The 17,551-nt window shown below is 49.6% G+C and overlaps 1 protein-coding gene across 9 annotated transcripts in view; it reads left to right on the forward strand.

Moving 5' to 3' along the window:
- The window catches only part of MTMR3 (myotubularin related protein 3), a 76,468-nt gene extending 58,961 nt beyond the window's left edge, over window positions 1-17,507 (forward strand). For 3 of the 9 annotated variants that reach the window (XM_029964900.1, XM_029964907.1, XM_029964908.1), the window contains 11 exons: window positions 996-1,201; window positions 1,412-1,543; window positions 3,453-3,564; window positions 4,413-4,608; window positions 6,149-6,334; window positions 7,725-7,895; window positions 10,151-10,296; window positions 10,960-12,355; window positions 14,198-14,308; window positions 14,766-14,854; window positions 15,322-15,514. In XM_029964900.1, the coding sequence (XP_029820760.1) occupies window positions 996-1,201; window positions 1,412-1,543; window positions 3,453-3,564; window positions 4,413-4,608; window positions 6,149-6,334; window positions 7,725-7,895; window positions 10,151-10,296; window positions 10,960-12,355; window positions 14,198-14,308; window positions 14,766-14,854; window positions 15,322-15,424 (2,848 nt within the window). In that variant the 3' untranslated portion in view covers window positions 15,425-15,514. Of the gene's footprint in view, window positions 1-995; window positions 1,202-1,411; window positions 1,544-3,452; window positions 3,565-4,412; window positions 4,609-6,148; window positions 6,335-7,724; window positions 7,896-10,150; window positions 10,297-10,959; window positions 12,356-14,197; window positions 14,309-14,765; window positions 14,855-15,255; window positions 15,515-16,025 lie in introns of those variants that run through there. The other 6 variants (XM_029964903.1, XM_029964901.1, XM_029964902.1 and 3 more) reach the window with 6 other exon arrangements.
- The last annotated feature ends 44 nt before the right edge of the window (window positions 17,508-17,551 follow it).

Below are 17,551 nucleotides of genomic sequence, written 5' to 3' on the forward strand. Positions count from 1 at the left end.
ATGAGCTTTAAAGTCCCTTCACATCCAAACCATTCCAGGATCCTGTGATCTGCAGGCCATTTAAAGAGAGAAGCACAGTGTGTGGATGTGTGGGGGGATGTTTCAGCTGGGACATGAGGCAGGGAGTGAACATCTCTGGGTGTCCTGCTCTCAGCATTGTTGCCTCACTGTGTGGCCTCAGAGAAGTTGTGTCTCTGCTGCTCTGGCTGCTCCCTCTGGACCCATAGATGGGCTTCCTTGGTCCAGGGCTGAGCTCCCTGAACTCAGGGGCTGCTGGGCAAGGTCAAGGAGAAGGTTGTTACTCCCAGCTGCAAACGCTTCAGTGAATGGGGAATCTCAGAGCTGGTGGCAGCAGTGGGATGTGCCAGCACAGAGGCAGCAAGTGGAATTAGTGATCAGATGTTTCAGTCCTCTTTTTGTAATAGATTGTAGAGCAGAGTTTTTAAATCTTTTTCAGGTCACGCTTGCAGTGGTTCGATGAGTTTTAATTATTTCAGATCTGTTCTTTATGTGTAGTACAAGAAGCTGGGTCTTTAAGGAAATAACTTTTCAGACATGTAAAAAAATGTGATTTTTTTAATGTCACTCCCCAGGAGGTGAGAGCCATGTTCAGGTTGGGGTGTTCCTCATTTATCTGCCATCCAGCAGGTGTTGAATTCCTCTGGAATGCCTCACCTGCTGTTCCAAAACACTCCCCAGCCTTCACTGACCAACAGGCTACAATATTGAGCAAGAAGATGCTTTGTTTTCTCTTCCTGACCTTGCTTTGACTTTCCCCTTTGAGTGACTGTGTTCTCAGTCAGCATTGGGAAGGGAAGCACCTGGAATACGCTGCCACTGACTCCCAGGTTGGATAACTGCTGGACAGTGGCAAGGTCCCCAGTGGGAATTAAGATACTGCGGCACACCAATGAAGTTTTTGTGCCCTCTGGGTCCTTTTCATCCTAATCCTTCAACTTATGCACTGTTGGTTTTGTTCTTCCTTCCCTTTCCAGGCACCAGAGCAATGGGGCAGTGATCTCCCGCTGTGGGCAGCCCGAGGTCAGCTGGTGGGGCTGGAGGAACGCCGACGACGAGCACCTCGTCCAGTCCGTGGCCAAGGCCTGCGCCTCGGACTCGAGGTCCAACAGCAACAAATTGATGAATGGGAATTGTTCCAGAGATTTCTCCAATGGAGGGGACCTCTCTGATGTGGAGTTTGGTAAGTCTGTCCCTGTTGCTTTTCTGTGAGAGGCAGAGCTTTATGTAAAAGCTTAATCTCCCGTGCTGGAACAGGCTGTATCCATTGTGTTCAGTCAGGCATTCTCCAGTTACTGTGTGCATGTGCACTGTGGGACTGAGTGAATCGTGTTGTGACCAAGGTCAGAAGTATCCTTTGAGTTCCTCACCAGTTGCATCTCCTCCCTGCCAGACTCCTCCATCTCCAATGCCTCGGGAGCAGAGAGTTTGGCAATTCAGCCCCAGAAGCTTTTGATCTTGGACGCGCGATCGTACGCGGCAGCCGTGGCCAACAGAGCCAAGGGGGGAGGCTGTGAGTGCCCAGGTGAGCAGCACTTCTTCTGCTTTCCATTCAGTTAATCCAAAGGGTGTGCTCCAATGGAATTGCACTGATCCCCTTCAGGACTGCCTGTTTAACTGACCGTGGGGATGGGGGGCTGTTCATCTGTCTGAATGTTCTGGATCGTAGCAGCCACCACCAGCCCTTCCAAAGGGCAGGTTTAGCTGTTAATTAAGGCTGTTCCCAGAGCATAAACCCAGCTGGTGACAGAGCTCAGTAAATGCTGAACTGTGTGGAACATGCTGATGAGCTCTCCCTTGCTGAGTCAAATATATAAACTAGAGAGAGACAAAGGTGTCCAGTGTGCTCATGGCTAAAAGCCCTGAACTTGTAAAACCCACTGACTGCAGAGAATAATAATACTCTAGAATGGTAGTGCAAAATACAGCTTTTCAGCAATTTTTCTAAAGCTGAAACATTTTTCAGCATTTATATCATAACCAACTGCAATCCTGCTTCACCTTGCATGTGTAATACATTTGCAACACCACTTCGTGTTCTTTGGTACTTGTGCCTTGGTGCTTTTATAAACAAGGTGTTATTTATGGTCACTACTGGGTATGAATGCAGCCTGTTAAAATTCCATGGGTGGAGAGTCTGGAAAAAAATGCCAGACAGAAAAACTAGAGATAAGATAACAAAATCTCTTTTGACCGTGTGTTCTTGTTTTGGTCTTTGCTGCAGTAGCTGCACTTTATGCAGCCACCAGTAAGGAAAGATGAAGTTTCCATTTAAAACCTCAAAATTACTAAATAATTCTTTATGAGAGAGTAAAATTTCGAACCAGAAAAGCAGAGTCTACAGGAAGTTTGATTTTATTGTATGTTGGTTCTTGAATTCTGTGTAGAAGATTTTCAAACAGCTTGTCATCTTCAATAAATACTTGTATTGCTTTCTACTGCTAAGTTTTCTGCAGGTATTGCCAAGTTTGCTTCATTCTCTGTATAAAAATAGCTCATTTATGCTGTGCTTTATTTTAGATATAACATAACTCAGTGAAAAGACCAAAAAATGCTGAAATTGTCTTGTGCAATCTGTGGCTGTAGTTACAGAGTCCATTGCTAACAGGATGTTCTCTTCGGGTCAGCAGCTGTTGGGCTGATAAAGAGTTGGGAAATCAAATGATACAAAACATGCTCAGACTCCTGCATTTCCCTGTGCAAGCACTCAGTATCTCAGATTCTGCATCCTGATTATTTTTCTCCTGTAGAAACAGTCATTTTAGCTATTGTGTCACCATTTTTGTGCAGACAGAAACATCAAAACTAAATCTGGGAAAACCATGGAACTGGTGTTTTTCTGGCTCTCCTTGGGTGCCCCCCTGAGCTGTGACCCTGTCTGCACATGAGCACATCCCATAGCAACATCCAAAGTAATTCCATAGATCTTCTGTTTTCCTGAACTTCCAGTATTTCTCACACATGTGATGCTTCCTCATAAAATTCCCCTCAGAAGAAAGCAGTGGATGGAGTGACCTTTCAGCCTTTCCGAGTGCTTAGGAAAAGCCATCTATGACTGACATCCATAAATTACCAGTTAAATATTATTTATGCTCCGCATCTGATGATATTTCTCAGTCTTTACAGACACTCTGGGACCTGGAGCACAGGAATGTCCCTATCCCCATAGGTTTGCACTCTGCTTTTTGTAACCTGGAGTGAAACATTGTGAGTAAATACAGCAGGACTTTGGTAAATGCTTCCTGTTTTGCTGGGCTGTGGTGTCATGCCTGGAATACCCACCAAGCTCCAAGGGCTGCTGTGTCCTTACAGAATAGCCACAAACAGATTATTTCATCTGTCCACAGCAACAGGGGCTTGTTTTGATGAAAAAAAGCTTCTTTTAGAAATGCAGTTGTTTAGTTTCTTCCCTCTTTCTTGCCCTCTCCCTGCAGAGTATTACCCCAACTGTGAGGTGGTGTTCATGGGGATGGCAAACATCCATTCCATCCGGAAGAGCTTTCAGTCCCTGCGTCTGCTCTGCACACAAATGCCAGATCCAGGAAAGTAAGTGGATGTTTGGGCCTTGGGTGACAGTGTTTCTGCAGCCACGTTCTGCTGCTGCTGGTTTGGAAACTGCAATTCCGTGGGGTTTCCCCAGTGACTGTCCTGGGTGATAATGCTCAGCTGTGTATTTTCATTGCCATGGAGGTCGTTGGTTTACTGTGATTGAAGTGACCCTAGAGAACTGGTTGTGAAATGACAGTGTAATTTTGGATGTTGATACCAGTGTTGCTACTTCTGGTGGGCTTCTAAGCACTCACACTTAGGTTGACATGCTATTCCCAGCTCTTTAATATTCACATCTTGTCTCTCTGGAAAATTCTGGCTATGTTCCATGTTCCCCTCATTTATAGTGTCATTTCAAGAGAATATTTCATACCCCTCCAGTGCTATGGGGTACCTACCCTGTAATAGCCCATCAAATCCGAAGCTTCTGAGCTTGGGTCTTCACTAGGACACTGGAGTTGTTAATTAAGGCTGTTCCCAGAGCATAAACCTGGCTGGTGACAGTGCTCAGGGAATGCTGAACAGTGTGGAACGTGCTGATGAGCTTTCCCTTGCTGAGTCAAACATATAAACTCCCACTTACCTGTTTGGAAATCACTGCTAAAGCCTTCCATGGTCTCAAAGTGGATCCAGACCTTCAGCTCATCCCAGAGTGGCAGTTCCTCGGGCAGACGTGGGGCTTTGTTGCTCCACCCCGGGAGAGCATTAACGAGACATAAATGAAAACTGCTCCCGGGTGCCACTCACAGCTTATTGAAACAGCAGCTTCACCGGGATAGATTCAGAGATCCAAACCTGAAAGCATTTTAAAAGAGCAAAAACTGTCTTCCCTTGTTTTCCTCTAGTTGGCTGTCAGCTCTGGAGAGCACCAAGTGGCTGCAGCACTTGTCGGTGCTCCTGAAGTCGGCGCTGCTGGTGGTTCACGCCGTGGACCGGGACCAGCGGCCGGTGCTGGTGCACTGCTCCGACGGCTGGGACCGCACCCCCCAGATCGTGGCACTGGCCAAGCTGCTGCTGGACCCCTACTACAGGACCACAGAGGTGGGTGAGCCCTCTGGGAGGGCACTGGGGAGCTCAGGGCCTTGGCTGAGCAAACCTGGCTATAAATTACTGCAGTTCTTTCCGCTAACGAAGGCACTAAAGCTGGCAGGAGTTAACCAGCCACAGCCTGGACGAACAGTCTGGAATTCACACATTATATTCCCTTTGCTGTAACTGCACAGTCATGGCCTGTGCTTCCCCAGATTTACCTCAGGAATATGGAGTACAAAGTGCTGCAACTGCAGTTTCCATTGCCCCACTGCAGGTTCTCAGCCAAGCACTCAGACAAAGCCTTTCTCTTTGCTGGATTTCCCAAGTGCATAGCTTTCCAGTTTCACATTTTCCCTGTCCTCTGTCAGTTATATTTTCCTGTTTTTTCAGCCTGAATTTTTTCCCCCATCACTCTGCAGCACTGTGGGACATGTTCTGGCTGGGTTCCATCTGCCAGCCCACGGGCAAGATGCCTTTGTTGTCCAGAACAGAACTCTGTGTCTGAACACTGCTGTGAGCTGCTGCTTAAAGCCTCACTCACACAGGGACCAGAGGCTTGAGCTGCAGCAAAGCCTTTTGGATGGAAGTGTGGAAACTTCTTGGATCCTTTCTCACATGAGTTCTACAAGCTGGCATCCACCAGGGCAAAACATGCTGCTCTGGCCTGGGCACAGAGCCTCCTCCTGGTGCTCCAAGGAGTGCTGTCCCTCCTGTTCAGGGTGCAGAGTTCTGCTCTGCACACCCTGTGCTTTCCTTGTCATCCAGAGGAAACCATAAACTGCAGCTTTCTATGCCAGGATCAGAAATGTTGAGGAAAATGAGTCTTCAGCGTTGCCACGTCTCACATTTCTCAGCTGTCAGCCATTATTTTGGCTCTGATCACAGCCTTTGACTCAATAAAGATTCTCTACAATTTTTCTTTCCTCCAAGAACCGAAACCTTCCTGCCCTGTGATGGATTTCAGGTCCTGTAAGACAAGGTGTCACATTCAGCTGCTCATCCAGGCACTGTTTGGGAATGTCTTTGCCCTTTTCATTTTCATGAGAAATCACTCAAGTGAACCTTTAATCAGCCTTGTGACTGGTGTACACCAGACAAACACCTGCTCTCCCTGAGCTTGGATGTCCTGTTGTGGATTGTTTTCTTTCCTAACAGGCAGATCTGCCCATCATTTTCAGGGGAAAGCTTTCAAATGTCCTGTCCAAATGCTGGGTACCATGATCCAGATGGGTTTGATCAAGATGAAGTTCCTGCTCGCCCCTGCCTGGAGAGATAGGGCTCATATCAGGATCCTCCCTGCCAGTCACTGAGGACTTAATCTGCCTTATTCCCTTTCCTGTTCATGTAGTTTGGGAATCCATACCTGTCCCAATTTCATTTCAGAGCACAGAGGCACTAAAGCAGCAAAGAGAAGTAATGAGCCCAGTGCTGAAGGGAAATAAGAGAGTGAGAGCACATCAATAAAGTGATTCCCATGAGTCTCAGACCATCTTAGAGAACTGAGCCAAAGGAAAACAGGAATTCTTCATCTGTCCTCTCATTCCTGCAGGGTTTCCAGGTGCTGGTGGAGACAGAGTGGCTGGATTTTGGCCACAAGTTTGCAGATCGCTGTGGCCATGGGGAGAACTCGGATGACCTGAACGAGCGCTGCCCGGTGTTTCTGCAGTGGCTGGACTGTGTCCATCAGCTCCAGAGGCAGTTCCCTTGCTCTTTCGAGTTTAACGAAGCATTCCTTGTGAGTTGAGAGTTTTATAGACTCTTCTAAACCGGTGCTGGCGTCCACAGAGCCTGGGGGGCTGCTTTTCCCACCTGTCTGTGACATTCTGGAAGTGTCCAAGGCCAGGTTGGACGGGGCTTGGAGCAACCTGGGCTAGTGGAAGGTGTCCCTGCCCATGGCAGAGGATGGAATGAGATGAGCTTTAAAGTCCCTTCCAACCCAAACTATTTCTAAGCATGATAAAGGTAATGTCAAAGCTGCCCAGATACAGCAAACAAAATTATTTGTCTATTCCATGGGGTCTATTCACTCTTAAAACAGAAGCAGGACCCTTAAGGGTCCTTTTAGACTTAAAACAAAGAAATTATATCAATTAAATATTCCCACCTAAGAGATATAAAACATCCACACAGCATGAAAAAAATCATTCTTACTGGCAATACAAACCTCTCCCTGCTTTGATCATGTTTTGACTTGAAAACTCCTCCTCTAAAAACAACCTGCTCCATTCATTATTTTTCAGTTTCTTTGCTGAAAATGAAAATGAAATTTTTCAGTCTCTGTGCTGAAAGGATAGGAGCTGTGTTTATCTTCTCTGGAAGCAGACAGCTCTCCCATTAGGAATTCACCCAGGATGGTCAAAGTCAGTCCCCGGGTGTCTGGGGAAGTGGCAGTCACGGGCTGCAGGAGCAGTAATCTGAGAAGTAAAAGTTTTTATGAAGTGTCTGATCCACTGAGAGATTTAAGGCACATTCCTGTGATTGTGGCTGACTTGAATTACCACTTGCCAGCTCAGCCATGTAACCGAGTCCGTGGACGGTCCTGGTGTAACTCGGTTGTGAAATGAGATACAACAGGTAGTAACTGGCTTCACTTCACACTGCTGATCTCCAGGGGCTGGCAGAGAACATACCCGTGCTGTTCTGGCCTTTTTAGAGTAACCCCCTAATTTTTCGGAGTATTGAACTACTTGTCTTCATTTGAACATCTGAATAATCCTAAGGAAGTCATTTATATGCCCAAAGTTAAACTCACACTAAGCCATTTTGTTAGGCTGGACCCACAGCACTGAGGGATTAATGACCAGCGTTTCTGGGGTGCATTAATGTTTTGTAGCACAGGAATCATGGTTCTCTGCTTTGCCTGTCCTGCAGGGCAGTGAGTTTGAATCAATGTGACCTTTATACTTGATTAAGAACAAATATTTTGTCTTTCTAGGTTATATTTTTTCCTGAATTTTTTTAGTTATGATTTTCAAAGATTCCACTCCACTTGCATTCCTTTGTAAGGAGGTATGCAAAAAATGCTGTGTATCGTGTGCCAGCCCTGGGAAGGGGGTTTGGCCGTGCAGAGGGAGGGTGAAGCTGCTCTCTTGTGCCACCTGACACGTCTGAATTGCTCTGTGCAGGTGAAATTGGTGCAGCACACCTACTCCTGCCTCTTTGGAACATTCCTGTGCAACAATGCGAAAGAGAGAGGAGAGAAACACACTCAGGAACGGACCTGCTCCGTCTGGTCTTTGCTGCGGGCAGCAAACAAAGCCTTCAAAAACCTGCTCTACTCCTCCCAGTCGGAGTCTGTATGTATCCCCTCCCCCTGCAGGGAGAGCCCTGGGGGCTCCCAGCTACAGTCCCCTGAAGGAGGGGGGTACCCTGAGAAAACACCCCAACAGTGGGACACGAGGAACCGGGGTTCAGCCACTGAGGCGGTGGCAGCCCCATCCCTGGAAGGGTTCAGAGCCAGGATGGGGCTTGGAGCAACCTGGTCTTGTGGAAGGTGTCCCTGCCCATGGCAGGGGATAGAATTGGATGATCTTTAAGTTCCCTTCCCACCCAAACCACTCTGGGATTCTCTGAACTGTCACCATGAACAGAGGGGTGTTTCCAGACCAGTGAGCTCAGCTTTCCCCACTGACATTCACCTTGGAACACTCAGCTCAGGCTGATGTTTCAAGTCTTGTGTTAATTTTGCTGATATTTGTCAAATGCCACCTCGGAAATTTCTTCGTGCTGGAAATGTGTTTTCTGTAACTAAATATTTTACTGTATTTTTTGTAGCAGAAAACATTTCAGTGTTTGATAAACAGACCTCTCTAGAGAACTAAACTGTGTCAGAGGAGTGACAGAAAATTGCCTGCAAACCTAGACACTGTGTCTAAATTCATCCCAAAGCTAAACAGAAGAAGTAGCTCAGATTATTTGGTGTATCTTTGTCTCAGTACCTTCATGTTTTCAGTCTGGCTGCTCCATGGTAAGAACTCACTGAATGTTCTGGGGAGGGGCTCACAGTTCCCTCAGTGTGTGCCTGATACAAGGTTGTGTGAGGCACTGAGGGGTGCAGAGCATGGCCAGGGGAACACACAGTCACCAAGTGACATCATGGCTAGGACTGCAAAGAACTTGTATAAATATTTAAACCCTTTTTATTTATGAAAGTGTGAGATGTCATAAAGGGAGCTGTAAGGACTGTGCAGAGGGTTTGCATATGATAGATGTGGCTTTTATTTGTTTCTTAGAGTCAAATTAAGGAGTAGGGAAGAGTTTTATGCCCACGTTGGTTCTGAGAAGATGAGTTTTCCATTGCCTGAGCCCTCCTGGCTGTGTGTGCCGTGGCTGTGGCCCTGCACAGCTCTGGGCTGTCACTGCACCGAGCCCTCTGAGCCTTCCCTCCTGACTCAGCATCCTGGGAGTGCTGAGACAGAGCAGGCAGACACAGCCTGGAGGGATGTTTGAAGCTATGGATGCATCTAAATTTCCCTGAAAATGCCAGCAGGTGTGCCCAGCAGGAGTGTAGAGGGCTCTTGCAGGAGGAGTGGACAGGGCTGTCCTTGGGCTGCCCTCGGGGACTTGGCCCCTGTTCTCAGGGAAGACAACACTGTCTGTGCTAACAAGGAGATTCTTTCAGTGTGGGGGAGTTTTGGTATTTTCCTGTCTTGGGTTCATCTTTCTGTGGTTTTGCTTTGGGCTTTAAAAGGTGCCTCTGGTGCAGCCACATCTGTTACAAAGCCAAAGTTTCAGAGCAGCAGCCACCCCACAGCCCTTCCCCTGCTCAGTGCCAGGGAAACCTGACTGCTCCTAGAATCACAGCATCTTCTGAGTGGGAAGGGACCCACAAGGATCATGGAATCCAACCCCTGGCCCTGCACAGACACCCCAACAATCCCCCCCTGTCCCTCAGAGCGTTGTCCAAACCCTCCTGGAGCTCTGGCAGCCTTGGGGCCGTGTCCACTGCCCTGGGGAGCCTGGTCAGTGCCAAACCATCCTCTGGAGGGGCAGACTGTTCCTCTATCATTGCCTGCTTTTCCACAGGGAGTCTGCTTGGAGAAGAGTGGAATTGCTAGCGTGAGCCCAGGTGTTTTTAAACGGAATCATAAAGCATATTCCACAGTCAAGGAATCCCTTTTAACAGCGAGGTGTCTCTTCCAAGTGTTTCTGCATGTACTGAATTTGTACATGTGAGTGCCTCCTTTAGAGCCAGGATGGGCTGGGCTGGATTGGGGCCTCTGGAAGCGAGTTCAGCTCCCTCTGAACTGGCACAGTGCAACACAACACACGAGGAAACCTCAGCACTGACAGTGGGCCACTGAATTCCACAGCAGTTCAGATTGCTCAGGAGCTTTGTGAAGGTGTAGGTTCACAGAGAGCACATTGCAGGAGTTCAGTCAGGACGAGCTGAAGGCCATCAGTGTTCTGCCTCTGTCTCTGACAGAAAAGATCATTCTAGACCCAAGTGTGGCTGATTAAACACCATCACTGCTCGCTGGCACCCTCAGGGCTGAACTCCTCTGCCTGCTGGGAGCCAGCAGTCGACCCTTTCCCGTGTTGTCCCTCTCAGGTGCTGTACCCAGTGTGCCATGTGCGGAACTTAATGCTCTGGAGCGCTGTTTACCTGCCCTGCTCGTCCCCCTCCACGCCCGCCGATGACTCCTGTGCCCCGTACCCTGTGCCAGGCTCCAGCCCTGAAGAGCAGCCTCTGGGCAGGTGAGCCTAGAGCCCAGAAATCCCTCCTGTAAAGTAAGATCAACAGGGAATATTGTGGGATATAAAAGGAGAGTGTTTGTGGCGGGAGGGCGGGATTTCTCCCAGGTGGATTTGCGGGAATGTGGGACTGATTTGCCCCAGTGCAGTCTGTCGGTGTTTTGGGTTTGGAAGCTGTCACATTTCGGGGGTGATAATGTGGCAAAGAGAAGCTTGGCAAACAGAATTAAGCTTTGGGGGTCACAGAGCCACATAAAATTCCTTATATCCTTGTAGAATATAAGCTTTCCTTCAGTTATCTTGAATTGGAGTTCTTTTTTTGGCGTTGCATAACTATTTCTTTGCTTTTCTGTACAATGGCTCCCAGCACATGTTCATTAGGAGGTGAGACCAGGCTGGAAGCATTTGGGCTTGGTGGTGAAGGGATTATTCTGGGAATGTTTGAAGTCTGGTTGAGCATATTTTCCTGATGGCAAACAAAGGAAGTCCTGAAGCAGCTCTGCACTACAGATGGGCAGAACGTGCTCCTGGATAATGCTTCCCACAAGCCCATTAGTGAACAGATTGTTACTGTCCTAATTGAGGGGGGAGCTTTTAAACCACAGTAGCTAAATGTTTGAAAAAGCATCCCCTGACTGTGGATTGGGATTGTCTGTGCCTTTGCAGGCTACCAAAGACGAGATCCTTCGACAATCTGCCGACAGCCTGTGACAGCAGCGTGCCTACAGCCGCCCGCCGGAGCAGCGACCCCAGCCTCAACGAGAAGTGGCAGGAGCACCGCCGCTCCCTGGAGCTCAGCAGCCTCGGCCCCCCCGGGGACGAGCCCTTCGAGGGGGACACCCTGGGCTGGCAGGGCAGGGCCCCCCTGGGCGCCGAGCTCTCCGTCGCAGCCGGGGTGGCAGAGGGACAGATGGAGAACATCCTGCAGGAGGCCACGAAAGATGACGTTGGGCTGGAGGAGCACTTAAGGGGTGGCCCGGAGGCAGCAGGGAAAGGGGCTGAGGTGGCCCTGGATAAGGAGAAGAGAGCTGACAATCTGCGGGGGTATGTCAGTGACCTCGGGGGAAAGGCCGAGGCGGACACAGGTATCGTAACGAACAATCCCACACCCGCCCCACACCCGCTTTCACAAGGTGCTTCTGAGCCCAGAGGACAACAGGACGAGCATGGTGATCCCAGCAGCGCTCTCCAGAAGGTACCTCAGGTGAGGGGGCTGCAGGCTGTTCCTTTGGAGGGCTCCACTCAGAACAACACGGAGGAAGAAGGCGTTGGGAAACACGAAGAAGCAGAGAGCCCGTACAGCACAGCACAGGCCGGCCTTCCCTTCCCTCTGCCACCCCCGCCCGAGGCAAGGACATCCAACATCGAAAGTTCCACGGAAACCTTAACGGAGACTGAAGCAAAGCCTGAGTTCCTGCCTAAGGGCCCGTGCCACAGAGCTCACCCCTTCGACAACAGCGCCGACGAGCTGTCCCGAACTCTGGAGAACAGGCCGGAGGGGGAGTGCATGATAGAGCTCCAAAAACTGGGAACAAGAGTGCACAGGACTTCTGGTAGCAGCACCACGCACCTCCCGATGCCTTCCCCTTGTGCCTTGCCCTTCGCGGAGCGGAAAGACGAGGTCGTGTGTAACGGGGAGCCGGAGCCCGAGAACAAGCTGGCGGAGAAGCCCGCGGGGCTCGTCCCCCCGAAATTCCCCGCCAGCAACGGACACTGCGTGAACGGGGAGGACGGGCGGCTCAAGGCCTCGCTCAGCAGGCAGGTGTCGGCGGCCAGCTGCGGCTCTGCCCAGCTGCACCTGAGGAACTTGCACCACAAGTGGGTGCTCAGCCAGCTGGGGAAGCCGGCGGGCAGCCCCGACCAGCCCGCCCGCAGCCACCTGGACGACGACGGCATGCCCGTCTACAGCGACGTCATCCAGCAGCGCCTGCGCCAGATCGAGACGGGGCACCAGCAGGAGGTGGAGACCCTCAAGAAGCAGGTGCAGGAGCTCAAGAGCCGCTTGGAGAGCCAGTTCCTCAACAGCTCCCTGCGGCTCAACGGGGACTACGGAGACGAAGTGGTGAGTGAGCGGTACCTGCGCCGCGTCTGGAGCTCACCGGGCGCTCGGGGGCATTTCTGGGCTGTGCAGGCTTTTACAGAACTCTCCAGGTCATTCTGAAGAGGGCAAACACTTGATAAATGGCAGTTAATGACTAATATTTTCACCCAACTTCAGTTTGACCATGAGTGGACCCAAGGTTTATTTCGAGGTGGGTGTTTGGCAGCAGCTCACACGTAGGTGGACATACCCAAACACCCTCACTGGCCTTAATAAAACGCCCAACACCCTCATTGGCCTTAATAAAACACCCAACACCCTCACTGGCCTTAATAAAACACCCAAACACCATCACTGGCCTTAATAAAACACCCAACACCCTCACTGGCCTTAATAAAACACCCAACACCCTCATTGGCCATAATAAAACACCCAAACACCATCACTGGCCTTATTAAAAAACCCAAACACCTTCAGTGACCTTATTAAAAAACCCAAACACCTTCAGTGGCCTTACTAAAAGACCCAAACACCTCTTTTACTGTTGTTTTCATGTAGAGCAAAGACGTTTTCCTGAGGCTGTATCTGTGCCATTTTTGGGACAGTAGCATGGAATGATCCCTTGGTGCTTTGCAAGTTCAGGTGGTACTTTGAGAGCTCAAACCCATCAGGTTCACACTATCCCTTTCAGATGGCCAGGATGCTCCAGGCTCAGTAACTGGAATAAATTTCTGGAATTCTGAACTTAACTGGCATAAATTAACCGAGCTTTCCTGCAGCCTTATGTCAACAAGAGTTTTTTTCTCAACAAATTAAGGGAGCTTTTAATCTATTTGTGCTTTTACTTGGAAGTGTTTAAAGTTGTAAAAGTTGGGACTTTTGTAGAGAATTGTACCTTCCTGTGGGTTTGAGCACTTGCCTGTAATTCCTGGGGCTGACGCAACACCCATCAGAAATTTCCTTTTCCCACGTGGTTTATATGCCTGCAACAATGAAAAAAATAAATATTCATAGGAGGTTTGTGGAATTCGTTGTTGTTTAGGAGTGACAGAGGTGCTGGATAGTCCCAGGTACGTTTGTTGTGAAAAACCCTCCGAGCCCTCTTGGCTCTTCTCCTTGGAGACGCAGCACGACGTGCTCCGTCGGGCCCAGCGTCGCTGCAAAAAGCTTGGATTCCCTGGAGAAATCGGCTGCTTTGGCTTGATTGATTCTGCTCCCATTTTTAAGGGCCTTCAGAAGCTGCAGCGTAGGGCTGGCAGTGCCTCCAGAAAATTCCCTGTTTTTAAGAACCTGATCTCTACCTTCTGTTTGTGCCTCAGCTTGGGAGTTGCAGGTTTTCTTCTGGAGCTGCAGAAATGCCTATTCCTCAGGCACAAAAGACATTAACTCAAGATTTCTTGCTATTTTACTGTATTTTAGGGGCTGGCTGAATTTTAAATCTGTTAAAATCCACCTCTACCTGGATAGACTATATTAAGGAAGCATTATTCCCCAAAACCTATATATAGAATATATATATCTCAGATTCTGAGTTTCCCATATGCAATTTGGCTTGTATTTTCCAGAATCTTTGTCAACAAAAGGATATATGCATTACTAATTTTACTTTTGAAAGTGAAACAACCTTGGAAAGGAAACAGGACCCTGGAATTGGAGCCCCAGAGAGCAGGTTTTGGTTAAATCACCCAAAGCTTTGCCAGAACTTTGCGCTAACGCAGCAGAAACTGGATTTTAAATCCACTCTGCCTCACGTCCTCCTGTCACCAGAGGGGCAGCCCCTGACCTGTGGGGGATTCCGGGTGTTATTTGGTTGGAAGCAGGGATATGGGAAGGTTCTGTTCAGCTGTGTTTGTTTGCCAACAGACGTCTATCCCCGACTCGGAAAGCAATCTGGATCAGAACTGCTTGTCTCGCTGCAGCACAGAGATTTTCTCTGAAGCCAGCTGGGAGCAGGTGGATAAACAGGACACAGAGGTACAGACTAAATCCCTGTGAATCACTCCTTTTGGGATATTGATATTCAAATTATCCTCTGGCCTTTGGTCGTGTGCCACTTCTTGGGAACTCTCTTCCTTGCGTTCCGCTTGTCTCACCTGACATACCAGTACCTGTGCCTATGAGCCCTCTGCTTCACAGACTGGGAGCTGGGGAAGGGGGGGGTAGGAAAGGAGCCTCAGGTGGACACGTGCTTGGGGAATGTCCACCTTTAGCTGAAGGGAATTAGACTTTCTGGCTTGATTTCTGCCTGTCTGAGGGAATCCAGCGTCTCTGTTCTCACAGCTCTGTGCATCTGCTCCCGTTGCCAGCCCTGACCTTGTGCTCTTACAGCAGAACAAGCACCTTCCTCGGGGTGCTTGGCTTTGCTTTTGGGAGCACAAACAGGACGGGTGTGCTTCCACTGCCCCTCCCTGAGCCCCGGCTGTTGTTGCAGGTGACGCGGTGGCTCCCGGACCACCTGGCCGCTCACTGCTACGGCTGCGACAGCGCCTTCTGGCTGGCCAGCAGGAAACACCACTGCAGGTACCGGGCACAGGGGGGAGGGACACGCTGCTCTGCTCCCCTCACACCTGCCAGGCCCTTTCTTTGGGCACACGGGGCCTCTCCCGGGGAGCGGTGTCAGAGCAGGAGGAGCTTGGAACAGAACAGTTCCTCCTGCTCAGCTCCACTTCAGGCACAGGAGATATTTAAAAGCCATGTTTGGTATCTGTTCCACCCCAGCCAAAACAGATCCCACCTTTTTCCCCTCAGACTGGATTTGGAGGCAGCTGGCTGTTTAGATTTATAAGAAATACAGCTTTGTCATCTTAGCATTCAGTAATTCAATATATGAGTTACATGAAATATAGGATTAGCATCTTCTTCCCACTGCTGGTTGTAAACCTGCTTCTTTCCTTCTCTAACCATTCTCCACTCTTCATTAGCTTGCTCCTAGAGAATCTGAAAAGAACACCTATGTGAGATCAGTTTTCTGGATTATTCTTTGCCAGACGTTGCCACAGAGGCTGCAGCAGCTCAGGCAGCAGCAGGGCCTTAATGAAGAGCAGGAGGCAGAGGCCACGTGGTCAAAGCCAGAAAATCTCCAGTTTCTAAGTTCTATTTCAAATAAATTCCTATTCCTGGTTTCTGGACATGCAAAAACTATTACAGGAACCAGCATTTAAATAAATGGCAGTTACCACATTCTGCTGCTCTGTTGCTTTTTGAAGTTAGAAAGAGTTATGAACATCATTTTTGGTTCGTGTCTGGTTTATATTTTGCTCCAATTAGTCTTGTAAAGCTGAGCAAACCCAGGGAAGAACAAATAGAATTGGAATGATTTTTTTTTCCATGTCCACTGTGCTTGTGCAAATTTCTATCATGAGGCTGTTCCCTAGGCCTGGGCTCGGGAGAATTCCCAGAGCCTGGATACACACAGGTCACCCCAACAGCACGAGGAGTTAAAATGGCCTCAGGGTTTCACATGGCTGCACATGTCCCTGGAGTGTCTTTGTGTGTTCAGCTTTGCCATGTCCAGTGAGCAGAGACCCACACCACGAGTGTCTCCCCAGCAAACGTCCACAACCCCTTCCCTGGGGGTGGAAAGGAGCTGAACCACAGTGTAAGGCCTTGAGCAGGATAAAACCTTCCAGCTTCCTTGGTTGCCACTGTTTGCTCCCTCTGCCTGTTCCCTGAGCTCTCTCTCCCCCTGCAGGGACCCTGACCGAGTTGATCAGCTCTGGTGAGCATTTCCAGCAGCCTCTGCCCCTTGTCTGTCTGCCTTTCCTGGGTGACTTCTCCCAACTAACTCGGGCTGTTCCCCCTCTTTGTTTCTCACTTGCCTACGAATCACCAGAACTAAGGTTGGGGGTGTTTGGATCCGTGTGAACAGGCCTCTCTCCTCACAAAGAGGCTTTTAGGACTTGGCTTTTGGGAGCTTAAACGGGATGTGTCTCACACTAACACTCACTGTCAGCCTGTGTGTGTGACAGAGAATGCTGTGCTGCTCACTGGGAGGACACTGCCCTGCAAGTTTTATCCATTTATTTTTGATCCTTCCCTTTTTTGCCATATTTCTGGGAGAGATCCATGTGTTATCAAACAATTCCAACATTGCTCTGCATGCTGTTGACAAAAACCTGCCACTTGTTTTAGAAAGACTGAAAATCCTGTAGCAGGAGCAGGTCCAGGGCTGGTTGAGGGTCAGGATCACCAAACTGGGTGAACAGCTGTGATTTGGCATTTTGGGGAGTGTGATTTTCAGTCCCCCTTTCTCTAACGAGCAAGATCCCTTTTCCAGCCTGTTTTTTAACATCTCATTCTAATCCCTGAAGCGAAGCAGGGGACCACCAGGATGGAAGGATGAGCTGTCCAGAACTTTCCAAAGCTCAGGAGAGCAGCTACAGAGCACCATTATCTGGGATAAAACAACAAAACCCCCAGCATATGTTAGGAAGCTGTTGAGCTCCAACAAAGAGATACTTGTTTTAATCCCTGTGGTTCTCTTTTCCTTCATCCATCAGCAGTGAGCTGCTGCAGGATAATCGTTCCTTGGGCAGTGAGCTGGGGCTGTGGGAGCTGCTTCTCCACAGGGTGTTGCTGTGTGACACCTCAGGGGCTGTTCCCACTCCCATGGGTATTTCTGACAGGGGTTTCTAACAGGATCCTCTGGACTCCAGAGCCTGTGCAGAGGCTGATCCCTGTGCTGGAGTTCCCACTCCAAGCCTCAGAGCCGCTGTGCAGAACTGAGGAAATGAGTCCACTGAAGTGGGAAATGGGATTTCTCTGCTCCCTCTCTCCCCATCAGTGACCAGCAGCTGGAAATCTCCTCTCTTGGAAAGGAAGGATTAGTTGGAGCTGCTGGGTGTCAGCAGAATTCCCTGGCAGTCTCTTGGCAGCAGCAAATCTCCAGCACAGAACAAGGAGGGCACCAAATCCTGATGCCAAGGAGTTAATGGGAAGGGCAGCTGCGAAATGCAGGTCCCTGGAGTGCTGCTCCCAGCTCCTTGTAGGAGTCAATGAGTTTGGAGGACAGGGCTCACAGGCTGTGAGGGGTGCAGGAGGAGGGAGTTGCCTGAGCTGTGCCCATCCCCAGTGAGGTGCATGTGCCAGCTCCCGGGAATGCCGTGGGTGCTGCCCCGCATGGAACGCCTGCCCGCCCGCCCCGGGCTTTGCATGGTCCCTGTTGGCTCAGTGGCCTGGATGCAGGAGTGTGGGACTGCTGGAGCTGCTGTGGGGGCA

This window comes from Manacus vitellinus, unplaced genomic scaffold (assembly GCF_001715985.3).
Source record: "Manacus vitellinus isolate BGI_N305 unplaced genomic scaffold, ASM171598v3 scaffold_84_pilon, whole genome shotgun sequence".
In the NCBI taxonomy this organism is placed as follows: Eukaryota; Metazoa; Chordata; class Aves; order Passeriformes; family Pipridae; genus Manacus; species Manacus vitellinus.